Source organism: Sturnira hondurensis, unplaced genomic scaffold (genome assembly GCF_014824575.4).
Source record: "Sturnira hondurensis isolate 20B ecotype Veracruz unplaced genomic scaffold, ASM1482457v3 Scaffold0008459, whole genome shotgun sequence".
Taxonomy (NCBI): Eukaryota; Metazoa; Chordata; class Mammalia; order Chiroptera; family Phyllostomidae; genus Sturnira; species Sturnira hondurensis.
This window is the reverse complement of record NW_028081090.1, coordinates 527,037-546,629: the sequence shown is the minus strand read 5'-3', so window position 1 is coordinate 546,629 and position 19,593 is coordinate 527,037. Positions and strand designations below refer to the sequence as shown.

The 19,593-nt window shown below is 39.7% G+C and overlaps 1 protein-coding gene across 1 annotated transcript in view; it reads right to left on the bottom strand.

The window, feature by feature from the left end:
• YIPF6 (Yip1 domain family member 6) overlaps window positions 1-19,593 on the bottom strand; it is a 32,445-nt gene that overhangs the window by 5,736 nt on the left and 7,116 nt on the right. Inside the window, exons 2-6 of the mRNA XM_037054968.1 lie at window positions 10,110-10,238; window positions 8,616-8,694; window positions 5,338-5,380; window positions 1,887-2,012; window positions 475-632 (exon numbers count right to left, since the gene is read on the bottom strand). Of these exons, the coding sequence (XP_036910863.1) occupies window positions 475-632; window positions 1,887-2,012; window positions 5,338-5,380; window positions 8,616-8,694; window positions 10,110-10,238 (535 nt within the window). The remainder of the gene's footprint in view (window positions 1-474; window positions 633-1,886; window positions 2,013-5,337; window positions 5,381-8,615; window positions 8,695-10,109; window positions 10,239-19,593) is intronic.

The following is a 19,593-nucleotide window of genomic DNA, read 5'->3' as shown; positions in this document are numbered from 1 at the left end:
TTATTTATTAGGGTTGAGGTTTAAATGAGATTATATATATATATATATATATATATATATATATATATATATATATATTGTGCTTGACCTATGATAAGCAATCTATAAATGTAACTATTGTTTCATTCTGATTACTTCCTCAGGAAAAGACCCATTATCTCTCAAGTCACCTATACCACCTATATATGCCAGGACTGAGCTAGACCCAGTATAATCTTCTTTTCCAACCCTATGCATTATTAAAGGATTTTTGAAAAAAAGATATGACCCCATATCTTAGAAGTCCAGATACCCAACTCAGATTACATGGACACATCTATCAATCTCACTTAGAACAGAGGGTTCTATGGGCAACACTGTCAAGAACCACATTACCGACGTGTGAGTTAGGAGTTACACTGCTTCTCATGTGGTCTTCGTCTCTAACGCACACTTTTGTCTGCTCTATAATTGTAAAGATCGGTACATTCTTACCTACTATAGACCAGGCAAACATCACGATCACCACAAAAAGCCGAACCATGAAATTTATTGGTCCTGGCTTGGCCAAGAGTACCAGCCGGCAAACCAGCATTGCCACTGTCAAGGGAAGTATACAGTAACCCAGCACACAGAGGCTCTGAAAGAAAGAACTAAGAAACAACATACATCTGTAAAAATCGTAAATACAGCTGACCCATGTGACGATAGTTATTACACAGATTTCTACGTATCATGGATCGTTACTTCCTTCCAGATACATAAGATGTATACCCCAACACTGATTTTATGAGGCTGGGTCTCTGCATCAGCACATGCTTTAATTCTTCTATCCTTACTCGTTTCTCTCCCTTTAAACTCCTTAAGAGTCGGCCATTTAGCCCTGGGTGGTGTGGTACAGTAGATTTGAGTGCCTGTGAAGCAAAGGGTCACCAGTTGGATTCCCAGTCAGGGCACATGCCTGGGTTGTGGGCCAGGTCTCCAGTGTGGGGGGTGTGACAGGCAACCACACATTGATGTTTGTTTCCCTTTCTTTTTCCCTCCTTTTCTCTAGAAATAAATAAACAAAATCTTCTTTAAAAAGTCAGCCAACTAAGATACCAGGTGATCTACTCTAATTCCTAAAGACTTCCTTCTCCCACTGAACTTCCAAGACAGTCGTTATTTTTTTAAAGATGGTATTTATTTTTAGAGACAGGGGAAGGGAGGGAGAAAGAGAGGGAGAGAAACAATGCCTCTCGCACGCCTCCATCCGGGGATCTGGCTTGCCACTCATGCATGTGCCTCGACCAAGAATTGAACCAGCAACCTTTCGGTTTACGGGACAATGCCCAACCCACAGAGCCAGACCAGTCAGGGCTAGGACAGTGCTTCTTTATCTTTTCTAGTTTATAGACCTATTTGAGAATTTGTTGAAAGCTATGGACCATCTGTTCCCCAAAATAGACATAACCCTCTAACACAAAACATTGTACCTATGATTCCAGGGCTGGAGAGAGCGTCTGAAGCTTATAAAAGGACCCCAGATAATTTAACTCAACCAGCTTATCTCTGTTTAGTAGTTTTATTTTTTTAAAGACTTTATTTATTTATCCTTAGAAGGGGGGAAGGCAGGGAGAAAGACAGACAGGGAGATATACATTGATGTGTAGGAGACCAGGGACTGGCCCATGGCTCAGGCATACTCCCTGACCAGGAATGGAACCAGCAACCTTTTGCTTTTCAGGATGACTCCCAACCCACTGAGCCACACCAGTCAGGACTCAGTGGGTTTAAGAGAATATTCTCTTTGTCCTTCATTTATTTTGATTTTTCTTTTCAAAAATTAGTTAACTAGCCAGGCTCCATTAAAAATCTAAGCTATGCTACCTAGCAAATGAAAACAAGTGGCTTCTAATAATACTCACATGTTTCCTCCAAGAAGTTTTGAGTTGAGGGTGATGGTAACTGCACCAAACCAGATAATGACAAACACTTCTGCAAACTGGGGCCCGCCATCATTTTCGCTGTCTGCAGAGCCTCCTTGAAGCATTCTGTGACAAGGAAACGGCATGAGAATTGCCTACTCTTTTACTTAGAGCAATAAAGTGAAGGCATGGATTCCCAAAGTCTGAATCAGGGAGCTGCCCTGTATCTCACCTGAAGATCTTGTAACATGTAGGCTACGCAAAAGGAAAATTCCAGAAGGATTTGGCAAGGCTTTCTTCTTTCAAATTCCAAATACCTCAGGAGTACAAGGGGTACTCCACTTGGCTTTGTTGGAATGCTTAAGTGGATTACTAAAGACCTTTTTTGGTTAAGCAGAGCTTACAAACTGAAAGGTCAAACTCGGCTCATACGTATCAGGTTGTTGTTCCATACAATACTCAAAATGGTTTTAAATTCAAGATGACATTTTAAAACAGGGAGATTTCACATAAAAATGATCTTATGTGAAAGATCAACAATTTCTTTTAATGCTTTATTGAGACAAAGTGGTCAGGCAATAAGTGACTGTACATATTTAGTATATACAGTTTCATAAGTTTTTAAGTGTGTATAGACTCAGGGGATCAATAAGTCAGGGGGGGATCCCTATAGTCATGATAATAAACCTATTCATTATCCACAAAAAATGATGTATTCCTGGAGTTTCTTTGAAGATGAGCAGCATTTCTAACACCATGCCGGCATTGCTACACTGCAACAATCAGGCACAGTGGACAGAGCAACAGGTTCCTTCACAGGGGGCTTCCAGGTAGCAACCCACAATGCGTGTGTTCAAGTCCCTTCTCTAGCCCTTGGACACATTTCAATTTGTAACCCTTGCATAAAGGTTCTAGCTCTGACATTTAAAAATGGAAATTGTCCATAAACCTATTTGGTTGTTGATTTTTTAAATAGAAATATACAGATTATTCAAGGAGTTTATCATCACCAAGCCCTTATTATATGAAATGTTAAAGGGACTTATATAAGGAAAGGAAGATAAAAATATGAACAGTGAAAGGACAGCAAACTCACAGTTACTAACAACCACACCTAAAACAAAAGCAAACCAAGAGGACAGCTAGATCAGGAGCAGAACCATAGAAATGAAGAACACATGGAGGGTTAGCAACAGGGGAGTGGGAGGAGGAGAAGGGGGGAGAACAGACAGAAAATAAGTAGCATAGATGGTAGGTAAAAAATAGGGGGGAGGGCAAGAATAGTAGGGGAAATATAGACTCTAAAGAACTTGAGACACGTGGGCATAAACTAAAGGGGGGAAGGGTGGGGGAAGGGGTGTTCAGGGTGGAGGGGAATGAAGGGAGGAATAGAACAACTGTAATGGTATAATCAATATATTTTTTTAAAAAGAAATATACAGATTATTACTAAAAGCCTCTGCTTTCAAACTAAGTTCAACAGTCAATAGCTTTTCTTTGTGTAAAAATTTTTCAGATGTAAAATGTCTCTTGGATCCCTTAGAATCAGTGTTATTTTTCTCAGAAAAACAGTACGTAACATCAAGCTCACAACCTCTTATTGCATAGTATAGAGAAATCACAGAGGAAACTTTGCCCTGCTATGCTGTTTGCTAGTACGGCCTTTTGTATTCTATGGCTCCATTCGGAGTCCCAACAATCTGCTGCAAGGAATGCCAGCACTGACTGTCATGTGTTGCTGGAAGCCCTATCACTTCAGCATCGTATAATGAAAGAAAGAATAACTGGCCCGAAAGACAGAAGAGCCAGACACCAATCCTAGTTCTGTCACTAGATAAGTAAACTGGAGCACATCACTTGATGTCTTGGGACTCCAGTTTTCATCTCTGCAAATAAGTGGAGTTAAATGACATAATCTCTGTTAATCTTTCAAAACTTAAAAAAAAAGGTATATGCTTACAGCTGAGAGAAACCCTTCTATCAAGGCACTGAATTATTCTTTCTTACAGTTTTTAAAAGCATAAAAATAGCACTCAATGTTATTACCTAAATTAGCATATGCTTGACACATTAAAAAATGGGTAGAGGAGCCAGTAAGGAACTTGTTGAATTTAGAATCACAAAAGGTTAGCATTGGAAAAGACCATCAACCATCTCTTTTCATAGATACAGAAGAGAAAAGCCAGAGAGGTGAGGCGGCAGGAGGGTATGGGCAATATTCACAGAGGTAGAGAACGGGCAGGTAAGGAAACCTGAGGTTGATTCCCAGGTTTACCACTGATTACGTGATCTTGGTTCATCCTCAATCTCTACGAACCTAAGGTTGTTTATGGAAAAATGAAAATGATATTCACTTCTCGTTATAAGGATAAAATAAGAGAAGGTATTTAAAAGTTTTCTGTAACTGGGAAAAGTCCTTAGACAAATTTTGGTTATTAATAGCCCAAAGTCACTTTGCTGATAGCATTCGGGATGAGAATCAAGAGCTGAATCCTAATGCAGTATTTTTTTTCCACTCTACCAATCGTTCTATTCCCCTCACCAATGGAACTTGGTTCTTCTTCTTCTGCCCCCTCCCTTTACATTCAATGCATATGGAAAGCAAAGCACTTGAAAACACGATCTTGCATTGAACTCTACCACTTTTCTCTCATACGTTCTCATTCTCATTCATATTTTGGTAAGATTTAAAAAGAATTCTGTTTGCAAATAAACAATGCTTAAACTATAGATATTTAATTCACTTAGTGATGGGGAAGTGTATAGTACATAAAAGTGTTGAATAGAAATGACAAAAACAGGCTAAGAAGTCACTGATAGATGGAGGTAGGCATAATTTTTACATCTTTAATTCCATCACTCTTTGAACTGACCTGAAAAACTATCTGAATTTTTTTATTTAAATTCATAAGGAGTACAATATGTCACAGAAGTCCTAAATAAAATATTCAGTCAAAATTCCCCTCAATTTTAAAACTCCACAAAAAACTCTAGTCTAGAGGTGTCCAACCTTTTGGCATCTCTGGGCCACAATGGAAGAAGAGTTGTCTTGGGCTACACATGAAATACTTTGCAACACATAATCACGAAAAGAATCTCATTATATTTTAAGTAAATTTACAATTTTGTGTTGGGCCACATTCATAGCCATCCTGAGCCACATGTGCCCTGTGGGCCACAGGTTGGACACCCCTGTGGCTATGTCAAATGACAAAGGAAATACAGGATCTGGCACAAATACCCCATTTTTATTAGCTGGTAATCTATACCGAATCTTTTATAATAAAATCATAAGCACATAATTCTGTAACATAACAATATCACACTAAAGCACGCCATGACATTTTAGGTGAAATGTTCCAACTGCTGCCCATCTCATGCGAGACACTCACGTACCCTACCAACCACACTCAATGGCGGTACTTCTGCCAGACCCTGTCTGTGTACTTACAATGCGAGTGTCACACAAAGGATCAAAGGGCCCCATAAATCCCCTACAAGGCAAGAAAAGGCAGAAGATTGTTAAGAAACAACCAGGCAGTATTTTCTATCTTTATTCCAATATCTACCTCACCCACTCTTGGAATTAAGACATGAAGGCTTTGTCTGTTGGCCCAAGCCTTCCCTCCTCTCCTATCCCCCTTTACTTGCCCTCTCTGCTCCCCAAGTCTGACTGTCCTTCTTCATACAGCCTCTAAGTTTTGTTCACTTCATATTCCACAAATCACCCCTCTCCCCACCCACTAAGCCACATTCCAGCAGGCTATAGTTAAAGACCAACGGATGAGAAGTGCCCCATCCAGCACCCTCAGAAAGAGGACTATCGTCAAGTCACTTCACCAATCTGAGGCAAGTATAATCAGGCCCATCTCAGGAAGATGAAAAATAAGGTTGAGAAGGAAGTCACTTTCCCAATTTTATTTCAGCAGTTAGGTACAGACGTGGGACCAGAACCAAGGTCTTTGGATTCCTACTGCAAATGTCCCCCAACCCTGCCACACTGTTTCCCCTGCCTCATTCTTACGTTGAACTAGAATGAAATACTGTTCTTATACATGAAAAATCAGCCCAGTACTGGTAATTTCATAAGGTTAAACTTTAACAAACAACAAGAAAGCTTTTTAAAAATTATAAAAGGCTCTGCCAACATCAGGTCTAACCATAGGGGTTCTCAGTCAATAGTGATTGGATGATTAATATGCCAACAGTTGACAGGAATACACAGCTCAAAGCACAATTACCTTCCTCAACTAATATGAAAAAAGGGTGCATATACCACCCCTAACCTGAACCTCCCATACACATAACTTTACCTAAGGGAAGCATGCATATGTACACACTTATGCTGTTTAATAATATAAGCAATTTTGATACCACTGTGAATTTTGGAAAAGATGTAAAATTATAATCCTAAAACTCCAATAAAATTGTTTTTTGTTAAAATTTTCGAACTTATCGACTGAGAAACTGAATTCAAGTACAACTGACACTAATGCACTCATGTTTTTAATGCACTGAAATGTTTCTAAGTTGTAAAAAAAAATCTGTAACAGTACTTTAAAACTAAAATTCACCATTTTAGTCACTTTTAAGGGTACAGGTATTGAGCATACTATTGTTGCACAACAACCCCCACCATCTGTCTCCAGAACCTTTTCATCTCCCCAAACTGAAACTCCAATCCAGTCAACAATAACTGCCTACTATCCCTCAATCTCTTTCGACTCATACGAGGTACCTCCTATGAGTAGGATCATTAAATGTATGTACTTTTCTGTCTGGCATATTTCACATAGCATGATGTCTCCAAGGCTAATCCACGTTGTAGCATGTGTCAGAACTGCACTCCTTCTTAAGGCTGAGTAATAGTCTATGCATATATGGTATGTATCATGGTGTGTATACCCCATTTTGTTTGTTTGTCCATCCATCCATCCATCATCAATGGATATCTAAGATGTTTCTATCTTTTGGCTACTGTGAATAGTGCTGCTCTGAATATGAGTGTACAAATACCTGTTCAAGTTCCTGCTTTCAATTCTTTTGGGCATACACTCAGAAGTGCAATTACTGGCACTATTCTATGCTTAATTTTTAGATGAACCATCATACTGTCTTCCATAGTAGCTGCACTATTTTTTATTCCCATCGGCAACAAACAGGGGTTCCAATTTCTCCACATCATCAACACTTGTTCTTTTCTGTTTCTTTGACTGGTAACAGCCATCCTAACGGGTGTGAGGTGGTATGTCATTGTGTTGTTGGGGGTTTTTTCAGATTATTTTTCTTAAGCCGTGAATTTTTTCCTTGCTACTTTGCCAGTGGCTATGATAACAGGACAGGGCAGAAGTGCAAATTCTGTCCATGACTTGCTCAGCCTTTGTGTCAGCTCATCTGTCCACTCCCTCAAGGTTTGAGAATGGCCCTTAACATCTGACATAAGCTGATATTCATCATTAATCAGCAAACTAACACGCTGGTTCTGTATTGGGAGAAGCAACCTTGCTTTGAACTGAACCACAGCAGCAGTTAAAAGAACCTTCACATCTGGGGCAGCAGTGGTAGCCTGGAGAGGGTTAACTGAGCTTGAAAACAAGGCTCTAATCCTGCCTGTGTGATCTTGACAAGGTGCTCAGCTTCTCTGAGACTCATTTTCCTAATTAAGTCCTCCTTCACAAGGTTGTTTTAAGGATTAAAACAATTGTATTGAAGGAAGAGAAAGGCACTAGGTTGACAGCTGTCACGTACGAAGTACCTACTAAGTGCCAGATGCTGTGCAGGGTGGTTGATACGCATTATGATCTCTAATCCCTACCGTTAGGTATATGTTATTATCTCCACTTTAACAGAGGAAGAAACTTGAGCCTCGGAAAAGTTAACTGTCTTATTCAACATCACACAGCTGGTAATACAACCAAGATCTAAGCTCAGATATGTCCATGTTCTTTCCACTATGTACCAGAGATAGCAAATCATCCGTCAGCTCCGGCCCACAGTGTACTGTGATGAAAATAATTCTGACACCACACCCAGTCTTCACCCAGATTGATGGCACACTGGCCACACATTTCACATCCCTATATCACAACTGAAATGCTGGCAAAATAGAAGGTACACCCACGTACATAACTGTTACTACTCTCAGCCAACTAGTTCAAGTTTTCTGATAAAGGGTACTAAGAAAACCAAGAATAATTGGAAAAAAAGGTCTTAACAATTTTAGGAATAAATTCTAAATAAGAGCATAACTTATTGCACATACTGCCGACAGAAATCTTGAACAAAGAAAGCAGTCACCAAAATGAGAGAGTCTTAAAAATAGTAATGTCAATAAAGGTACTATTAATTTGTTAATCCTTAATTAGCCATTATTCTAATTTAACAATTGAACACTTTGCCTTTCTCTTTGGAATTTTTAGCTCTTTGGCTGAACAAAGTCTGTGTGTGTTCACAGCTTCCAGAAATGTTATTTACAGTGTCTACCACAGCAGGTGAGAATATATTCTATATTTATCAATGAGGACAATATATTAAGCAAAATCTTATAACCTCTGAAATTCCATTCAAAATTTTAAACTTCTTCCACAGTTTGTATTTACATACTCATTTATGTATTTTTCATCCTGCAAAATGATGCCAGTTTTATCACCACAGAGCCTGTGCTTTATGAAGTACTTGTGATAACGTACAATGAAATGCAGCAAATCCTCAAACACCTCATATACTTACAATCTCTCAAAAGAGTATTGCTCTTCCTTGGGTACAAAACATGCATGAATTTTTTCCCAACAGCTTTTAGATCACGCATCTGAAAGACATAAACAACTATTGTATTGTGAGAACCAAGGTTGCCAGGCAGCCCCCTAACTTAATTTGCTAAGATTCCTTTTATTTCAATCTCCTGGGAGTCCTTTGTTGAATTTTAAAACTAAAATTCGAGTTCAACTCCTTCACTATACAAACAAACCAGAAAGGCAGGTTTTTGGCTGTAACCTCCGTAAGCTATCATCGTCACCACACCCGCCAGTCCTGTTTTGATTTCTAAAACTCTGTAAAAGAGAAAACGTAGCCCTCCTAATACGTAACTTACAAAAACTAAAATCTTTTCTGTGAAACATAGCATCGGACTTTCAGTTTATACATGGTAACATCGCAAGAACCAATTAGCCTGCTCCCTAGCCACCATATTCTTCACAATATAAAAAAATTAATTTTTAACATTCCCAATTTAACTGGTAAATAAATCCTAGAAGCCAGATTAACTAGTAATCAAGATATTTGAAGGAGGGTATGGTAATATAACCTCTCAAAATACAGTTGAGATAACTATCCTAATTTTTCACCTATAAATTTCTTCATGTGATTAATATTTCTTCGTAAACATGATTTTAAAAAAGATTTTATTTGTTTTTAGAAAGAGGGAAAGGGAGAGAAAAAGAGAGGGAGAGGAGCAGCAATGTATGGTTGCCTCTCACATGATTCCAACTAAGGTCCCGGCCCACAACTCAGGCAGGTGCCCTGAACGGGAATTGAACCAGCAAACTTTCGGTTTGTGGGACAATGCCCAAGCCCCTGAGCCTCGCCAGTCAAGGCCACACCAGTCAGGGCATAAACACGATTTTTAACGGTTGTTTAGTATTCTACCATAGAGATGTAACATAATTTACTTAACCTGGTCTGCAACTTTCCCCCATTTGAAAGAATTTTGTAATGAACATCTTTGCATATTAATATTTTTCAGTAGTTTAAAAAAGTATTTTGGGGCCCTGGCTGGTGTAGCTCAGTGGATTGAGCACAGGCCTGCGAACCAGAGGATTGTGGTTCGATTCCCAGTCAGGGCACATGCCTGGGTTGCAGGCTGGTTCCCTGCAGGCGAGCCTCCAGCAGGGGATGCATGAAAGGCAACCATACATTGATGTTTCTCTCCCTCTCTCCTTACCCTCTAAAGATAAATAAATAAATAAATATTTTTTAAAAAAGTATTTTGTACTTAATTGTTTTTCTTTATACTATATCTGGAGAAGCAGAACTATCAGTTTAAAAAGATTTGGAAATTTTAAGATTCTTAATACCGATTATAGCCAAACAGATTTCCAAAAAGGCTGCACCAAATTATTCTCAGGAGAGAATCTGAAAATCAATGAAGCAAACAAAAATATTACACAGTGCTATTGTTTAGTCCCCTAATATTGAACAGAAATTCTCTGAACTAGTCTAACTTACGATGGTATTCTGAACAGATTCATTTAATGTGGAGCTGTCAAATTCCCGCATGCGAGACCTCATAGGAATGGTGATTTCTCCTTCCACGGGGATGTCTTGCGAGATGGATATATCTGAAAGGCCTGCAAACTGAGAAGAGTTGGAAAAATCATTTAAAGCCTGTAATTAACTGTGGCATTCCTCAAAGAAATCATCATTTCCTAGAGAGTAGAAACTATGCTTCTTTGTAGGTTGTTCTACAGTTTGTGAAGTAAAAGCTCACTAGATAAATAATGCAGTTAACTAAAACCCTCAAATGCTTATTTCTTTTCATTTAAAGGTCATGGCACATGATGGAAGAAATCATACTGCAAATGACGAAGACACGTCTTGCCCTCAAATATGTGGTTTATCCAACATGAAATCTTCACATGACGCAAGCTAGCAAGACCGCAGGGCTCTTTGTGCAATCTTTTAGCAATCATATCTTACTTAGCACAGCCACAATGCCGCTGCACTTCTGCTCCTTAGCAGCCTCTGCTGGCTAAAATGGAGCATCAGGAGAAGCCTGAAGCAAAGCTGGGAAGAGCAGGGAAACGGCAAAATGCATCTTGATCTACACTCTTTTTACCAGGTTACCTGTCAATCACAGATCAAATAACATTTCCAAAGTGAACTGTGAGATTGCAAACCTTTAAACTCTTATGTTAACCTGCCAAATTTGATGATGGTGACTGAAACTCTGTAATCTTCAAATCCCTAAGAAAACAGAAACAATCCCTTCTCATGTTTTTTGGCTCAATGGGCCCAATATTTCATGGGCAACAGCTGTAGGTAAGTGAAATACAAGACAGTATACTGAAATTCTAAGAAAAATAAGGTTGTTCAAAGAACTTATAAAAATCAACTTCTTAATCACACTCTTAAGAGAAATGCAAATTAAAACTTCTTGAAATAAAAACCTTCACCTGTTAGACTGGTAAAAATCCTAAAGTCTCACAACACATTCTGCAGTTGAAACTGAGGGAAAGAATTCTCACACACGTCTACGGGGATACAAAACGGTACTGCGCTCTACTGAAGATGAATTTGGCAGTATCTAGCAAATGTATATGAATCACTTGTTAACTCAACAACGCCACTGTTAGGAGTCTAAAATACAAAAAGACATATATGAGACTCTTCATTACAACACTATCTGTAAAAGCAAAAACCCAAGAATAACTCAAAAGCTCATCAATGGAGGACAAGTAGAAAAAAGTATGGTGTGTCCACATAATGGAGAATATCTTTAAAGAACTATTGTGAAATATTATATTGAAAAAATGTGGAGCTCTGGATGACTCAGTTGGTTGTGGGCTCTCCCCCTCCACCAAAAGGTTGTGGGTTTGATCCTAGTCAGGGAGCATGCCTGGGTTTTGAGTTTGATCCCCAGTCGGGGCACATACAGGAGGCAACCAACTGATGTTTCTCTCTCACATCCATCTTCCTCCCTCTCCTCCCCCCATCTCTCTAAACATCAATAAACATATCCTCAGGTGAGGATTAAAAATATAATAAAATAAAATAATGCGAAGAAAAGTTTGTATATGTGCTACCATTTCTCTAACAAAATATTTATACATATCTATTATCTTTTAAATGTAAGAGATGTGTAATAATTGCATGTAATGTAACTTAGGTCGTGTTTTTTTTTTTAAAAGAGGCTACCTCCTGAAGAAAGGAGAAAATACAGTGGATTACAGTGGATGAGACAGAGGGAGTGGCAAGGCTTCTCTGAATACACACCGTTCTGTATATATGACTTGAAATCACACAAATAGTTCAGAGTTATGAAATGAAATTAAAATTTAAAAGCAGTCCCTAAAAACTGAAAGACAAATGAAACAAATGAACCTACTGTATGCTGAATTAAATACACAACCACACAGAAAGCAACTATTTCAAGCAACACTGTAATGTGATTTCTCATTAGGATGTAGAAAGCTGGAAAGGGCATCCATCCTACCAGAACAATGAGAAAAAAAAACAAGATAAACAACAAAATAATAACTTTCCCTGAATCCATTAGCCAGCTGAGGTTGTAGCGCTACCACAGCCTGAATGAAATCTAAGGAAAGACAGATGCTTCCAAGAAGAGACGGGACATGAGCACTAGCTCATCTGCAGCAAAGCACAAAAAGAAAGCAACACTGGGCATCACAGACACGGTTAAGAATTCATCCACAACTTAAAATGAATTGCTAAAAGCCAAGTGTAGACCATGAGAGTACAGAGCTCTGGGAAGCATCAGACAAAAGGGGATTTCACACCCATTTGCAGGCTCTTCTCCAACAGGTTTCCAGTGATCTGAGAAAAGCACAGAGCCCCACTCTGATCCTTCTCTGCTATAGAGAAAAAGAGCCTTAAAGTTGCGGGAGGAGACCAGCAAGTCCTGTTGTTTTCAGGGCACAGGTCAAGATTCCTTACATCTGGGAGTAGGGGAAGAGTAGGAAACCATCCTGAGGTCAGACCATTAGAATCTCCTTCAGCTGGAGGACAGATGGCATCGCTTTCAAACTCCCACCCAGGAGACCCAAGGACACGCAGTCCACCTAAGGCAGAGGCTGGACCAAGACAACAAAGAGTCCCCCATCCTGGGTCCCCACAACCAGGCTAGCAAGTATGGAGTCATAAGCAACAGCAGTCTACTGTTAGGGGAGGGGCTAGAACATAAGGAGAGACTCACTATTTTATGCAAGAACAAAGGGAAGACAGAAAGCTGAGCATGGAACAGGGACATTAAGCCCTGGGACAACCTAGCACCCACTCTAAGCACAAGGTAAGAGGGGAGGAATTTGAAGCTAGTGATGCATTGAAGGTTCCCATAGCCAGGACAAAACCCAAACAAGTTCAACTCATGACTAGACTGACTAGTAATAAAATAGCAGAAAACTTTACCATTTCCAGGATGCCTCTACTGATCTAGATATGATGGCCAGCGTTCAATAAAAAATTACCCTCCAACAAACATACAGTCCCATGTACACACACACACACACACACACACACAAAATAACAACCCACTGTGACAAGACACCAATCAATAAAACCAGACTCTGAGATGATCCAAATGCTGTAATTGACAGAAAAAAATATTTTAAGGTAACTATAATTAATATGTTAAAGGCACTAGTAAAAGGGTATATGCACAAATTACGATGGATTTCTATAGCGATGGAAACTGGAAGGGTTAAATGGTAATGCTAGAAATTAATGAACAGAATTACATATGAAGAATGCCTTCAACAGCCTTTATCAGTAGACATGGCACAGCCAAAGAAAGAAATCAGTGACAGGTCAGTCAAAATTATGCAAATGACAACAAAAGCAAGAGTTTAAATAGAAAATATAAACATATAAAATACATATGACATAAATACATAAATATATGGTATATATACTTTTACTGATTTTATATATTTAAGCATATATAAAATCATAATGTTGTACACCTTAAATCTAAACAATGCTATATGTCAATTCTGGCTTAATAAAACTGGGGGAAAAGTACAGAATAGAGCATCCAAGAGCTTTGGGTCAATATTAAGTGGTCTAGTATCCAATATGTATTTAATTGGAATCCCAGAAGAAGAGAGAGATAATGGGCCTGAAGAAATATTTGAAAAAATAACAGATAAAAATAATGGAAGACAGCGAATAACATCCAGGCCCAGAGAACCCCAATCAAGATAAATACCTAAAGGCAGCCCTGGTTGGCAATAGCTCAGTGGATTGAGCACGGGCCTGAGAACCAAAGGATCATGGTTCGATTCCTAGTCAGGGCACATGCCTGGGTTGCAGGCCAGTTCCCGGCAGGGGACACATGATAGGCAACCATACATTGATATTTCTCTCCCTCTCTCCTTCCCTTCCCCTCTAAAGATAAATAAATAAAAATCTTCAAAAATATATAAATACCTAAAGGCAAAACAAAAACAAAAATTCACGAACCTAGACACATTCAAACCACAGAAAACCAAATATAAAGAGGAAAATCACCAAGGCAGGCAGAGGGAAAAAAAACACATTGCATTCAGAGGAACAACGATTAGTAACATACATCTCATCCAAAACTACACAAGCCAGAAGACAATGGAGACACTTGTAGAGTGCTGAAAGAATAAAATTGTCAACCCAGAATTCCAAACCCAGCAAAAATAGCTATGAATAATGAAGGCAAAATAAAGACTATTTTCAGACAAGTCAGAGCTGAGACATTCATCACAAAAAGCGGTAAAGGAAGTTCTTCAGGAAATGAAGATTCTGCAGAAGTGGTGATAATGAAGGTAAGTATCAAAACATTTTTCTTATTATTAATTATTCTAAAAATAGCTGCCTAAAGTATGAGTTACCAGACTTTTTCTGTAAAGGGCCCAAATACCAAATAGTAAATATTTTAGGCCTCCAAAGCCACACAGTTTCTGTTGCAATTACTCAACTCTACTGCTACAGCATGAAAGCAGACAAAGACAATACATAAGCAAACAAGGTTGTATTCTGATAGCCCTTATTTATAAAGATAGGCAGCAGGCCATATTTCAAATTATAAAATATAACATTTAGGAGATAACTGGACATTTGAACACTGGCAATGTTCAAAATGGCAATGTAATCATATATTTGATATTGGGGAACTGTTAATTTTTTAGATGTACTAATGATATTGTGCTTATGTTCTTTAAAAACAGAATCCTTATCTTTGAGAGATACATATTAAATGTTTACCAATATAATGATGTCTGGGATTTGCTTCAAAAGAATATAGAAGAGAAGTGGGTAAGGTATAGAAGAAAGAAGATTGCCATAAACTGGTAATTATTGAAGGCAGGTACACGAGGGCCCATTTTACCATTCCACTTTTATATGTGTGTTTGAAATGTGTCCTAAAAACCCCAAACATTCCTATTTTAGGGATCATCCAAGTTTTTCATTCTTCCCTCATTCCTCCAAGCCAGAGTGAACCTAAATATAACAAAGCCTCTAAATCTTAAGAGTTTGCAGGAATGTGTGGATAGACAAATATACTAAAAATACCACAAGGATACAATCGGCCAGATATAGAAAGTAGAGAATTCTGCAAGACAAATGAGTGAATTTCAACCAAAAAAGTACTAAAAAGAGAAGAACATACGTATTAGAAGAGACTTAACAGACACCAACCAAATGCACCTTGTTGACCTTTGGACCCTAATTTGGACACACTGTAAAAACACATTTGCTTTTTAGAAAATGGGGACATGAACATAGATTAGATGACATTAAGCAATCATTACTTTTGTTATGTGTACTAAGAAAGCAAACAAAGAAACAGTCCCTCTCTTTTAGAGAAAGGTTCTGAAATATTTATGGGTAAAGTGATATGCCTGGGATTTGTTTTAAAATACTCAGACTAGCTCATGAAAGAAAAGAAAAGACTAAAGAACCATTACAGGTTGACAGGAACTACAGAAAAATAGCAACTGAACGCAATGTGAGATCCTGGATAAGATAGTGGAACAAAAAAAGATCTGTAGTTACTAGTGTTGCCCCAATGTTAATTTCCTGGTTTTGATCACTGCACTGTGGTTATGCACAATGTTAACATTAGAGGAAGTTGGGTAAGGGGCATATATCAACTCTCTACCACTTTTGCAGCTTTTCTGCATGTCTAAAATTAGTTCAAAATAGGAAGATTAAAACAGTACTCCAGAAAAAAAATGTGGTGGGAAGATGAAATAAAAATAGCTGAATGTTGATGAGTACAATGGCTTCATTATACTTCATTTTATGTATTTTAAAGCTTCAGTAATAAAATTTAAAAATATATCATTTCCTTATTTCTGCCATTCGAAGTACCCTCCTTCCGCCCCTCTTCCCAACTGCTCTTCACTCTTCCCCTCACTTAGTCCTTTGTAATCTGCCACTGGCTTTCCCACAACTTACTGACACTGCTCTCTTGATAATGACTTCACCATCAAGAAATAAAGGACCCTTTCTCATTTTCACTCTCTTCCAATATTCTGTAGCACTTAATGGTAAACCCCCTTGTTTTGAACCCATACTCTCTCTTCACTACTATGACACTGCCTTTTCAAGCTCCAGGATTGCTTGGTTTGGAGTTTCCGTGCTGCTGGCTACTGCTAGGGGAGGCAGGGCAGCACAGAAGGAATGGGCTTTAAAGACAAACAGGGCTGTAAGAATCAGATAACACCTGCATAACACTCAGCACATAGCCAGTGCTCAATGCATTGTACTTGGAGAGTATTGCTTGAGAGTGCAGGCACTGGGAGCCAGAAAGCCTGGGTGAAAATCCCAGCTCCATCATTTACTGCTTGTGTGATGGACATTGAGCAGATTCTTTGTGCCTCGGTTTCTTCATCTATAAAACTGAAATAAGGGTACCATTATCACAGGGTTGTTCTGAGGAAGAAATGTATTAATACATGTAAAGCACTTAGCAGACTGCCAGCAGGGGCTACATAAATGTTAACTCAAGGTCAAGATTCCCAGAGAGTCAATTTCAATTCTGTCACTGCTATACAATAAAAAATTTGCCTAGATGGAAACAGGAAAATGGCAGCGGAGTAGGACGGAGGAACTCTAGTTCTCGTACGCCTGGGAGAAAATCCTGGCAGATCTACTGAGAAACAGCGCAGTCAATTCCCCAACCAACAATTCCCCAGCATTTATGAAAATAAGAGACCAGAGATAGTGACGAACCCGACAGCTACAGGTCGTTGGGGTCTCAGGGACATGAGTAAGGACGGAGGCAGCCGGGCCAGCAGCAGCCCTCGGCCAGCGCATAATGGTCCTGAGCTGTGGCTGCCGCTGGCCCGGCTGGGCCCAGAGGCTTCTGTCTTCGCCCAGCGACAGGGGCGTCTGCCACAGAGGACTCATTGGGAGTCCGGCACCTGTGAGTAAAGACAAAAGCGGCAGAGCAGGCCCAGCTGCCCTCGGCCAGCCCGAAATGCCTCAGAGCCGCTCCGTTAGGGGTGTAGAGGCTTCTGTCTTCAGCCAGTGCCATGGAGGACTCATTGGGAGCCCAGCACCCAGTGGAGCCTTGGGCCCGAGGCGGGGTCCTTGGAAGAGAGCTGGCTCCGTCTCTCCCCATCTAGGTGGGGCTGGGTGACAGAGACCTGTCTGCTCAGGTTTGCAGGGAGGGTGGCAAGGACAGGGGGCCGTGTTCAGTTGCGATCTCTGTGGTCCTCAGCCCACCAGCCCGCCAGCCCAGGAAATTTGAGAAGAGCATTGTCCTAACCAGTCAGGTTGGGGAATGGGCTGGGCTGAGAGGCAGGCTTTCTGGAGAAGTTTTTATTGGAAAGTGGACCAAGGGGTTCTCTTCTGAAGGCAGCTTGACTTGCTTCTCACCCAGCCACAGGACTGGGAAGGACTGGTACCAGATCCCGTGGGACCCAGGCAGCCTGTCGGGTGGGCGGGCGCCCCCACCCCAGTCTGGTAGCCTTGCTGGCGGGCAGGAGTGCACCTGGGCCTACAACCCAGCCCACAGAGAAGTCCTGCCGAAACCAGAAAAACCGGATTGGACAGTTTGAAAACAACAAGGGAGGTTTTTTTTTAAACATTTTTTTCAGTAATCGTACATTTTTAAAATTTTATTGTTGCTGTATCTTTTAGTACTTTGTTCCTCTCCTTTCTTTTTTCCTGTTTTAGTCCTTCTTCCTTTCACCCCAAACTTAGTGCTTTTTCCTCACTTCTCTTGCCCTTTTTTTGTGTGTTTGTTGCTTCCTATACCACTATAAATACTTCACAACACATCTCTCGGGTCTTAGCCCACTTTACAGTTTCCTGAATTCTATTACTGTAGTGATTAACTCTATTGGCTCACACCCTACGCCTATTTGCTATTCTTTACTCCCACCTTACCTAAAAATCTGACCACCCGCAACCTCAATGCTTTCTAGATACAACTCACAAGCCTTCCCTACCCAACAAGAGACTTATCCTTGGTGTATCCTTTCTTAAAAGTGGCAAATTGGGTTGAAGATTACACTTAACACTATATATAGCCTAAAGATCTTCTCTCTCTTCTTTACCAGCTGTGACTGTAAATATCATAAAGTACTCTCCTTCTGTCATAAACCATTATGCCTCCCCCTCCAACTGATCACACACACACAAAGAAAGGAGTAGGTGGAAGCAGAGAACACCAAAATACCTGCAGGAGACTGCACCACTGAATTTCACAGGTATTCTACCATAGAAGTTCACACCATAAACCCAGGGAGTCAGAACAGATCAATTTAAGAAGCTGAGGCTAACAAGAAGAGTCTCATAAACAATGGGAAGACAAAGAAACAATGCCCAAATGAAAGAAAAGGTGGAAGTCTCAGAAATAATGTCAGATGAAAGAGAGGCAAGTCAGCTATGAGATACTGAATTCAAAGCACTAGTTATCAGGAAATTCAAAGAGCTCACAATGAGCTACCAGAAACTAGAGGGGAGCTACCAGAAACTAGAGGGGAGCTACCATGAGCTCTCCCCAAACTATATCAACAAGAAAAAGGAAATAGAAACTATCAGCAAAGGCCAAGAGGAAATGAAGAATACAATTTCAGAACTGAAGAACACAGTAGAAGGAATGAAAAGCAGGACTGATGAGGCAGAAGATCGGATCAGCGAGTTGGAGGACACAGTAGAAAAAATCTCCCAGAAAGAGCAAGAAAGGGAAAAGAGGCTCAAAAAGAATGAAGAGGGATTAAGAGAAATGAAAGACAATATGAAACAGAATAATATCCGAATAATAGGAATATCAGGAGGAGAAGAAGAAAAACAAGGGATAGAAAACCCATTTGAAAGAGTAATGATGGAAAATTTTCCTAATTTGATGAGGGAAAAAGTTACATGAATCCAGGAATCACAGAGAGTCCCATTCAAGAGAAACCCAAAGAGGCCCAATTCAAGACACATCATCATTAAAATGGCAAAATTCCAAGACAAAGAGAGAATCTTAAAGGCAGCAAGGGAGAAAAAGGAAGTAACATACAAGGGAGCCCCAATAAGGTTAGCTACTAGTTTCTCAATGGAAACACTCCAAGCAAGAAGATAATGGCAAGAAATATTTCAAGTAATGAGAACCAGAGGCCTACAACCAAGGCTACTTTACCCAGCAAAGCTCTCAATCAAGATAGAAGGCCAAATAAAGAGCTTCCAAGACAAAAGAAGTCTAAAAGAATATGCCTCCACCAAACCAGCTCTACAAGAAATACTAAAAGGACTGCTTTAAGGAAAGGAAGGAAAAGAGAGAGACACAGAGGAACTCTGGTACAAAAATGGCAATGAATAAGTACCTATCAATAATAACTGTAAATGTAAATAGATTACATGCTCCAATCAAAAGACACAGAATAGCTGAATGGATAAGAAAGCATGACCCACACATGTGCTGCCTACAGGAGACCCACCTCAGGACAAAAGACCATCACAGACTAAAAGTGAAAGGCTGGAAACAAATTTTCCAAGCAAATGG